This window comes from Eutrema salsugineum, unplaced genomic scaffold (assembly GCF_000478725.1).
Source record: "Eutrema salsugineum unplaced genomic scaffold, Eutsalg1_0 scaffold_3, whole genome shotgun sequence".
NCBI classification, from domain to species: Eukaryota; Viridiplantae; Streptophyta; class Magnoliopsida; order Brassicales; family Brassicaceae; genus Eutrema; species Eutrema salsugineum.
The window spans coordinates 3,810,432-3,821,708 of NW_006256756.1; the positions used below are offsets into that span (position 1 = coordinate 3,810,432).

Genomic DNA, 11,277 nt, shown 5'->3' on the forward strand with positions numbered 1-11,277 from the left:
AACTTTGGTAACTCCTTATATAGAGAAAGATTTAGACAACTCCTAAACCTAATGGAATTTAGATTACTCCTAATTTCCTTTTTCTTAATCCTAACTCTTATAGGAAAACATTACTTAAGAAGATTTTAGAAGCTTGCTCTTCAAGCTTACTCCAACAATCTCCCCCTTAAGCTTGAAATCACCTTTGGACACTTCTTGTACTCCAATGAGATCTCTCATCTCTTTGAATTTGATCCTTCCAAGTGCCTTTGTCAAAATGTCAGCCTTCTGTTCTGCGCCTGGAACATGCTCCACTCCGATCTGACCGTTTTCCACACATTCTCTAATAAAGTGATATCTCCTATGTATGTGCTTGCTTCTTCCATGAAACACAGGATTTTTGGTGAGAGCTATGGCTGATTGATTGTAAATGCGAATGATGACTCTTTCACTTTGAGAACCAATAACTTCACACAACAAATCCTGTAACCAGATGGCCTGTCGAGCAGCTTTTGTTCCGGCCATAAACTCAGCTTCACAGGATGAAAGTGCCACTATTTCTTGTTTTTGCGAACACCATGATATTGGACTTTCACCAAGATAAAAGATATGTCCGGAGGTGCTCTTACCATCGTCCGGATCAACATTGTGACTACTGTCACTGTATCCGAGTAGCTTAGGAACCTTTGTTGCTGATTTTCTAAATATTAACCCCAAAGATGCTGTTCCTCGCAAATACCTCAAGAAATGCTTCATCGCAGCTCCATGAGACTCTCTTGGGCTCTGCATATATCGGCTCAAGACTCCTACACAGAAGGATAGATCCGGCCTTGTATGAAGTAAATAATGAAGGCAGCCAACGTTTTTCCGGTATCCTGTAGCATCAATCTCCTTCTCGTCTTCAGCCTTTGATAGTTTTAGCCCAAGCTCCATTGGTGTATGAGTTAGATTACATTTTTCCATCCCTGCTTCTTCAAGGATTTTTAAAGCATAGCGAGCCTGACACAGAGTTATCCCATCTTCGTGTTGACAGACCTCAATCCCAATATAATATGTCAGCTTCCCAAGATCACTCATATCAAACTTGGAGGACATCTATTTCTCAAATTGATCGATGATCTCTCCATTAGTGCCTGTAACAAACAAGTCATCTACGTATACCGCCACAAGCAACAGGTTTCCTTTTGTCTCCTTTCGATAAATTGAAGGTTCTTTCGGAAACTTTGTAAAACGCAGTTCCAGCAGAATTTGATGTAGCTTGTTGTTCCAAGCTCTTGGTGCTTGCCTTAATCCGTATAATGCCTTGTTTAGCTTATAAACCTTTTCTTCGCTTCCTTTCTTTTCGAAACCTTCTGGCTGTGTAACAAACACTGTCTCTTTCAGCTCACCGTGAAGAAACACCGTTTTAACATCTAAGTGATGTATCTCCCACTTATGAGAAGCCGCAAGGTTGATGAGAAGCCTTATAGTTTCCAAACGTGCAACTGGTGCGAAAACTTAATCGAAATCGATCCCATATCTCTGCACATATCCTTTTGCGACTAGACGTGCTTTGTACTTGTTAATACTTCCATCAGAGTTTCTTTTTTAGCTTAAATACCCACTTTAAGCCGATTGGTTTTGCTCCAGCCGGAAGATCAACAAGATTCCAGGTCTGATTTTTCTCAATGCTATGGATTTCATCTTCACATGCGAGTCTCCACTCTTTTGAATCTTTTGCCTCTCTGTAGTTTGCAGGTTCATTATTCAGACATAACAGTAGTTTTTCTCCTTCCTCTTCGGCTAGCAGGACATAGTTTTCGACAAGATACTTAGGTTTCACCGATGGTCTTGTTGATCTTCTTAGAATCGCAACAGATTCGTTGTCTTCATCTCCCATATCGTTCTCTTGTTCATATGCCTGTATCGATGATTCCTGCTCATCCGCTTCGTTAATGTCTCTTGCAGTTTCGTTTACATGCTCTACTTCGTCTTCTTCATATTGTTGGATACCATGGTTTCCAAATTTCCCAATCGTAACTTTGAAGCCGTCATCTTGTCGCTGTTCTGAATTCTTTGAATTCCAATTCCACCCTTTTGTTTCATCGAATACAACATCTCGACTCACAACTATCTTCCGAGCTTGTGGATCAAGCAATCGGTATGCCTTTGATCCAGGCTCTGTTCCGAAGTGAACGAGTATCCGAGATCTATCATCAAGCTTCTTCAACAATGATTTCTCTACTTTAGCATATGCGATACATCCGAAGATTCTGAGATGCCCCAAACTCGGTTTCTTAGCCCAAAAAATCTCATATGGTGTCCGATCCTTGAGTGCTCGTGTTGCTACTCTGTTCAAGAGATACGTCGAATGTCTGATTGCCTCACCCCATAAGTAATTTGGTACTTGCTTGTCCTTCATTATGCTTCTTGCCATCTCCATCAGAGTTCTATTACGCCTTTCAACAACTCCGTTTTGTTGAGGCGTGTATGGGGCTGTGAGGTGTCTTTTGATTCCTTCTGTGTCGCAAAAAGAGTTGAACTCAACAAACTCTCCTCCTCTGTCTGTTCTGAACGTTTGTATCCTCTTTCCTGTTTCTCCTTCTACAAGACTTTTGAATTTCTTGAATTTGCAAAAGGCTTCACTCTTTTCCTTTAGCAAAATCGTCCACATATATCTTGAACAGTCGTCGATAATCACAAAAACATATTTGTTCCCAGCAAGTGTACTTGGCGAGATCGGACCACATAAATCTCCATATATAAGTTCAAGTGTCTTAGTCGCTCTGTAGGAAGTGGCTTGAGGAAATACTTTCCTGGCTTGTTTTCCTAATAAACACGAGCCGCATATCTCCTTTTGGAAGTTCACATCTGAGATTCCTTGAACAAGTTCTCTTTGCACCATGGATTTGATCATGTCGAAGTTGATATGTCCTAATCGTGAGTGCCACCTCTTCGATTCACTGATTGAGGACAGATGTAGGCTCTCGCTCTCTCTTATTCCCATGCGAACCTTACAGCCGATTTCTAGATATTGTCGCTTTGACAAGTAATTTCCCGTCTTGATCGTGCATAGTAAGACATTCTCCTCTCATCCTTATGTCGCAACCAGACTCCGTAGCTTGACCGAGACTGATAATATTGCTCTTCAAATCCGGGATAAAGTAGACATCTGTCATGATTCTCGGTTCTCCATTCATGTCAGTGAAAGATATTGCTCCTTTTCCTTTTATATCGATGTGAGAATCATCACCAAACCTTACTTTCCCTGTGATTGACTCATCAATCTTTGAAAAGTATCTCCGATCACCCGTCATGTGATTGCTTGCCCCTTTATCAAGGTACCACAAGTTTTCTTCTCCAGAGTTTGTCTCGTAATCACTTGGTCTGCAATGTTTCTCGTTTAAGAATACCAGCTTGTGCATAAACAGCTCGTCTGCGCTCTGTGTCTCTGAATTGTTGGTTTCTTGTACTTCCTGCAGCTTGAGGAGCCGATCAGGACAGTCTGAGGCATAATGACCGAGTTTATCACAGCGATAGCATGTTATCGATGATGCGTCTCTCTGTCCGTTGATGTTATACCGTCCACGACCTCTGCCTCTTTGTCCTCCGCGACCACGACCTCTCCAATTGTTGTTATAGTCGCAATTTTGTTGCCCTATTTGGTCCTCTGTTTTTGCATACATTAGTTTGCTGGAGTCTTCCTGTGTTTCGGTTTCTTCAAAGATTCTCTCTTCATAAGCTTCTAATCGTCCAATGATGTCTTCGAAAGTAGTAGTATTGAGATCCAAAACTTGCTCTAGTGAAGCCACTATATGAATGTATTTTTGTCGCGGTAAGCTTTTGAGAAATTTCTTCACAAGTTTGGATTCTTCAACAGCTACTCCTAATGCCGCCGATTTTGTTGAGATTTCTGAAAGTTTCCCAGCAAATTCATCGATGGATTCAGAGTCCTTAATCTTCATTCAATCGAATTTGGCCATCAAGGTTTGTAGCCGAGCTTCTCTGACTCTATCGGCACCCATATGCCTTGTTTTTATGGCCTCCCATACTTTCTTTGCGGTTTCGAGCTCTCCGACCTGTAACACGAGTGATTCCGGTATCGATTGGAACAATAAAGCCATCGCCAATGTGCTCTTTTCATCGTTTGCTGTTCCTGGTTCGATACTTTCCCAAACTTTGTGAACTTTGAGACAAACTCTCATTCGCATGGACCAAACTGTGTAGTTGGTTGAGGTGAGCATTGGACATTGAATAGAAGAAGGTCCTCCTCCTTCCTTAGGTTTTTCTGTTGCTGCGATAATATCCCCCATGGTGTGATCTCGTGGTGTTTGAAATCAATTTGTTAGCTCTGATACCAAATCTAGTTTGATAAATCGATTAAGAACTTAGAACACAAAGTTTAAGAATAACTCTCTTATTGCTTTAGAAAACTGACTCAAAAACTAAAACTCTCAAACTCTGATAAGTGAAACCACAACTTTGGTAACTCTTTATATAGAGAAAGATTTAGACAACTCCTAAACCTAATGGAATTTAGATTACTCCTAATTTCCTTTTTCTTAATCCTAACTCTTATAGGAAAACATTACTTAAGAAGATTCTAGAAGCTTGCTCTTCAAGCTTACTCCAACACTTATCACTCGTGTAAAGTTGATGACTATCTTTGAAACCGCCCATAGTACATGGGTATTCTTCAAAAACTCCTCGTTCAGTACAGTATCGTTGTATCTAACCATCTCACGAAGTTTTCTAATGGTTTCCTTTTCGGTAACACCATATTGCTTCATATAACAGTTGACCCCAGTAGTAACATTTCCTTGACTAATGTCATCCTAATCAAAGATCAAATATTAAAAATGCCACAATGATAACGGATTCTAACGTAAGCATGTTTATAAGTTCATGAATCATTCATTTGATTACTTTATCCAAAACAAAACATTCATTTTACTATCAACTAATTCTTAAATGAAATCTTATAATTTAACAATGTTGTATTCAGTTTTAAGTTTTTTTTTCTCGGTTTTACTCATTGGATATGAAACCCTAAGAAACATATATTTGAAAAGATTCATGTCTTTATACCTCGAAACCGGTCATGTCATTCAATAGACGTGTTTTTGTGCATAACGATTGGACAAGTTGTGGTCTAGATTTGAGCCACTCATAAGCTTCTTCATTAGCGATATGACCCATACCCATCAAAAGGGCTGCCATAGTCGAGTACACTGCGATTTCAACCTCACCAACCTTCATGTACTCTTCGAAACTAGGGATGCGACCAGCTCGTGCCCATTTGAGGAGATCAACGTTGGCTCTTACGAGTCTCTTGAACTGTTTTTAAAGACATAATTAAGCAAGTTACAACTACAAGTTTTTGTATTTGTTTTTTATTCTTATAAAAGTAAGTCAGAACTTTGATGTAGCCATGATAAGATATATAATTATAGATTTTGAAAATTTACAAACGCTTTGATTGGTTACCTCGTCTTTTGTGGCTTTAACACTATAAGATCTTCCTTCTAACTCATTTCCCTTTCAAACTCGTCGAACACATCCAATATAAATTTAAACACGAATCTCAAATAATCTGGTTGTCTTTCCATGTCATCGTTAGGAGCCCACCTATAAACATCATCATCATCATTGTCGTCATTATCATACCATATTCATCATACGTGGAAATTTAATACATATAGGATACCTTTCCAGGCTATTGGCGAGGCATTCGGCTTCCGAGAGAGACGCATATCTATCACATGTGTCATCCAGAATTAATGAAACCGTGAAGAACTTAGTAAGCATAATCCTCTTCCGTGAGAACTGCGGCTCGAAGTACATCCCTATAACAAGGAAATGATTTTCCACGATCCTGTCTTTAAAGTATGGTGGCAAATTCGATGCCAAGTCTAGGTCCTTATACCACCTTGCATCCCAAACATGTAATAAATTATGAGAAACTTCTTCCAAGTAAATCATAGGTGAAGCCAGAAAATTGCAAGAAATTGAGGAGATTACTTACTTAGTAACCGTTTTGAGTTCTTGTATGTAACAAAGCTGTAATAAATTAAAATTAATCTTGGCAAATTTGAGTAGCAGTTGGTCATGATCTTCTTCTTGTTCGTAGAATGAGATATATTCTATTGCGACCAATATTTCCATGTTCCAGTGCTGCGATAGACCTAGCGCATTTTGTATACGCTTTGAGATATGAGATGGGCATGTTCTATCTGCGGCTAATGATTTCAAGTGGCACGATGCAAATATTAACGCGTTCTCCATTTCATAATCTGTCTTTGTCCTCAACTGTGCAGCTTCGTACAAGCTCGAGAGACCCTTGGCATCCCCGATAAGAGATTCCTTGAACTTTCCATTGCTCATTTTAAACCTTTTAAACAAATCTATTGACCAAAGCAGACCCACTATCAAAGCATGCATCAAAGAATTTAAAAATGTACAAACGTCTAATCATAGCTAGAGATCTTCCTACCAGAAGACAGATTGTGACCGTATGTCCTGAAAACCCAGAAGATGATGGAAACTGTGTACAAATCATCTTCACCGACCATCATATCATCTATGTTTTCAAAACTCTGTTTTAGAGTCTCGTCGATATCATCCTTGAAATGATACGCTAGACCAAGGCTGACCAGCAAATAGATAAAAAGGATTCTCTTTTTCATAGAGTCAATGCTGCCTTGGGAAGACATGAACGTATTCTTCACTTTCGGCTTTAGTGCATTGATCTCTCTCTCAAGCGCTTCCATTTCCTAAGAAAGATATTCGCACATGAATTAATCTCCTCGACCTCACTATATACAGCAACTTATATATATATATATATATATGTGTGTGTGTGTGTGTCACAATGTGTTATATGACTCACCGAGACTTCAAGGGGAAAAGAGTGGAACTGATGAGTCCATTCAGAAGGTGGCATTTTGTTAAACGGACGGTTACTTTCTAGATTATCGTCCCTCATAGTAGTACTGGCCTTCAATTTAACAGACTTGGCAATCTTAAATGATCTCTGCCGGAAGCTAGGGAGTTTGCTTACCGGAAATAAAATGGTCCGGAAGCAAAGAGAGAGTTGAGATCCAAGTTTTGGTCGAGAAACTGTTATGGCTTCCATGTTCCCTACCAATGATATGGAATGCATGTTCAGCACCAAATTTATGGGCACTAAAATTGTTCGCCCAACCAAATTTATGAGCACACCAAAATTTATAGGTATCATATTAAAACGAATAACTTTATATAGAAGAGCATGAACATCTAACCAACGTGGAGTTGCCTTTCTAACATCCTTTTTTTTTTTTTTTGCTAAGAATGTAGATATTATTTTAAAAAATGAAGAGATTAAGATCATCCTTTTTTCTTTTTGAATTGAATGTAAAATTGTATTCAATCAAGGCTGTGTTACATCAAAGTGCTTCAAATGTTGAAGTTTTTAAAAGAAACTTTATGCTTTTACATTATGTTGAGATTAAGATCATCCTTAACCTATATATTTGTTTTCTTGGCAAAAAAGAATTAAAAAAAAAACAAGAAAACAAATATAATTAAGGGAGAGAAAACCCCCTCAATCAAGCCATAAAACTACATGTATAGTACAGAAAACACCCTCAATCAAGCCACCCTCAAGCCTATCTCCATGTATAAGGTTACTGAACTTCTTTCGGTGTCTTTTGGCTGTGATTGAATTCTAATCTGCTGGTTTATGTCTTTATATATTAACAAAGACGGGACAAATTGGTGGTTGTATAGACAGTTTTTATTTGTTTTTTCTGCTTCGAGATGATGTACAATGTTGTTTGGACAACCAATTTCCTTAGTAACAGTGGAGAGCTATGATTCTTGGTCTTTGTCAAATTCAAAAGTGTTGTCCATGAGTAGAAGATGCAGGAGATAGGCGTAACATGACTTGCACATCTTCCCAAATTACTACACGAATGCGTCTCAAATACTCATGAGGGACTCCATCAAAATTAGTCATATTGCAGATGTATTCGAAAGACTCGATACTCCACGGCTGATTTGGTAATGTTGATGTCGTGGTGAAGGTAGGTGGATAGTAGGCTGATTCTGGAAGATTCAAAGTATGCAAACGCGAGATGAGGCTGGGATGCTTCTAGAGTTTCACAGGTGTGGGTAGCTGAATGTCATGTGGTTAGAGAGACGATAAATTGAGGTTATCTTGCTCTTGTGCTTGGACATGAGGCTGTCCTAGGTGGTTGACTCCTCTAGGAGAAGTAACATCATAGAATGCTTGATTGCCCATCGAAATAGGCATGTGTATGCGGTCTGTTGAGTATTTTTTTTTTACTGAGATTAGACCTGAAACACAAGAATGAAGACCATATGTAGAATTTTTTTTTTTCATTCCATGTGATTCGGTTTATAAGTACTACAATTTTTTAGCTGTGCACTTGCGGCTTTAATTGATTTTATTAGGGTAAAACTTGTTTCCGCACTCATACCATATCAGTATTCTACGCTAATGTAAAATGAAGACCATATGTAGAAAAACTGTTCTACAACAACGTAGAACCTGTTCTAATAACTAGAAGTTGTAATTTACTAATATGTAAAATATAGTCTATCAAGTAAAACTTATAATGTACTGTAATGTAGAATATAAGTAATATATAGAATACATTTTTACCAATCATTAGATTATAAAACAAAATATAGAAAAGAATTCTACAGGCTAGTAGAATATATAAAAAACTATAAAAATTAGATTGTACATGGACGTAGAATATAGAACACATATTCTATCATGCGTAGAACGAATTTTAAAAATATTTTTTAAATATTTTTTTTCCATAAATGATACCCAAAAATATTTTATTTTCTCTTCAGGTATTTTTGAAATTTTAAAAAATGTTTCGAATTTATTTCTTATAATAAATGCCATAACTGGGCAACTATGTTAAAAATGACAAAAAAAAAATTAAGAGGACAAATGTTAATTGAATTGATATTATAAAAACAATTCTTCCTAATTAATTCCTAACTAAATTCTATCATGTGCGTCCGCACGGAAAATTTATGTTTTTAATTTAAATTTATAATAAATTTATGTTTTTAAGAGATATAATATTTTCTAATAAATGATATAAATTTATTTTTTGTTTTTAAATAATTTTTTTTTCAATAATATGACCAAGAACATAAAAACATACTTTTAACCCGTCTATTCGATTAATTTGAAAAAGACTATGAATATAAACACAATTCTACCTCGTCAATATCATATAATATAATTTGTTTTTTAATTTTAAATATTTAAATATTTAAACTGATTGATTATAAAAAAAGTATATAATAATATATCATTTATCATCTTTATCATTATGAAAATATTATTTAAATTTGAATATTTAAATATAATATAAATTAATATCCTATTTCCTATTTTTACAAAATTAATAACAACTGATTTTTGTAATTTTGATAACTAATCTAACTATATCTAAGAAAATCGAAACTAAATAAATTAAAATTAGATTTTTTCAAAATTATTTTTAAAGATAAATTTAAATATAGTATTTCATTAATTTTTGAAATAAATAAAACAGATAAATCAAATTAAAATATTTGTTTGGCAACAGAAATAACAGTTATCAAAAAACACAATAATAGAAAACTAAATGAATTCTGTTTGGACATAAAACATGCTTCTCTTTTAATAGTATAGATAAATCTTAAGTTTGAGATTAGTTCAAAAGAAATTCTCAAAAGGAAGTCGGTCTTCTTTCTCTGCCTATAAAATAGATGTTTTAATTCACAACACATTATATAGCTTGAAGAAAGAAACCTAACTTCCTCGGTAAGAAAAAAACGATCACACAAAAACCCTAACCGTAGTTTCTCGTGATAAAGAAGCCGCTGATTTTCTTCTTCTCCACAGTTTCAAGTATGTTTGCTGCATCTCTGTCTCTTCAAATCCTGATCATCTCCTATGTTAGTTTATAATTGAGTTTAGTCCAATGTCTGTGTCGTGTCATTTTGTGTCGTTACATAAAATTTTACGGTTATGTGTTTTTTTAAGAGTCACAAGGAAGAAAAGATGCAACTCTTAACCTTCATGTCTGTTGGAAGTCTATTTAAAGTGTTGTTTGTAATGTCAGAAAACAGTTGTTGTTCGTGTGCGTATCTACTATTTTAATAAGAGAGAAGTTTTCTTGTTACACAAGTTTCTGGATTGATCACGATCAAAGTAGAAGTGATCGTGATACAAACTTCGACTCTGCCTCTTTACATACTCTGTTCTTTTTATACTCTGTTCTGAATCAGAAACTTTTAGTTTCTAACATGGTATCAGAGCCTCATTGATTCAAGGGCCAATTCAAGTAACAGCATAAACGAAAATCCGGAAAAAATTCTAGCAAAAGAGAGAGGCTGAGGCGATGGAAGCAACATCACAACAGGTGATTCCCATTTTCGATGGGGATAGATATGCTGGCGTATCAAGATGACAACAATTTTCAAAATCAGAAAATTGTGGACTGTGGTGGAAAACGGAGTTTCGAACCAACCGATACAAAGTGAAGAGACTCCCGAAGTGTTGCAACTAAAAAGGAGATGGGAAGAAGAATCAACAAAGGATTTGACGGCACAGAAAATTCTGCAAACTGCCGTGATGGACCAGATCTTCTCTCGCATAGCACCAGCACAAACATCAAAGGAGGCTTGGGATTCTCTGCAAACCGAATTTCAAGGATCGCCTCAAGTTCGGTTTATCAAATTTTAGTTTCTGAGAAGAGATTATGCAAATTTGAAGATGAATGACGATGATAACATCAAGGTTTTCACGGGAAAATTAATTGATTTGAGAAATCAATTGAGAGTTCATGGAGAAGAGAAAACAGATTATCAAATCGTTCAAAAGATACTCATCTCTCTTCCAGCAAAGTTCGATAGTATCGTTGCCGTGATGGAGCGAACAAAGGATTTGAAAACTTTGGTCGTGTCAGAGTTGATCGGTACTCTTCAAGCCCATGAAAGTCGTGTTGATTCACGATATGAGAGTTCGACTGAATGAGCGTTCTATGGAGAAAAGAAACGTGAAGATAAGAAGGCCGAGAAATGGTGTGGCGTTTGCAAACGTAACAATCACAATGAGAGTAATTGTTGGAAGAAGGAGAGCAAATGTGTTCTTTCGCAAAAAATGGCAAACAATGAGAGAAAATGTTTCGTGTGTAACAAACCGGGACATTTAGCAAAAAACTGCAAGCTTAGAAAAGCCGAGAGAGCGGACTAAGTCTATAAGAAACAGATGACAAGGATACATGCTGTTTAGTGCGGTTG

At 36.6% G+C, this 11,277-nt stretch overlaps 1 protein-coding gene across 1 annotated transcript; it reads right to left on the reverse strand.

Annotated features, from left to right (window-relative positions):
* Positions 1-4,550: 4,550 nt before the first annotated feature.
* On the reverse strand, positions 4,551-7,120 carry LOC18014404 (putative terpenoid synthase 7). The gene is given in 8 exon segments (XM_024154456.1): positions 4,551-4,793; positions 5,047-5,295; positions 5,446-5,492; positions 5,495-5,586; positions 5,666-5,887; positions 5,984-6,362; positions 6,452-6,731; positions 6,848-7,120. Coding segments are annotated over 8 exon segments (1,785 nt in total).
* Positions 7,121-11,277: the final 4,157 nt, after the last annotated feature.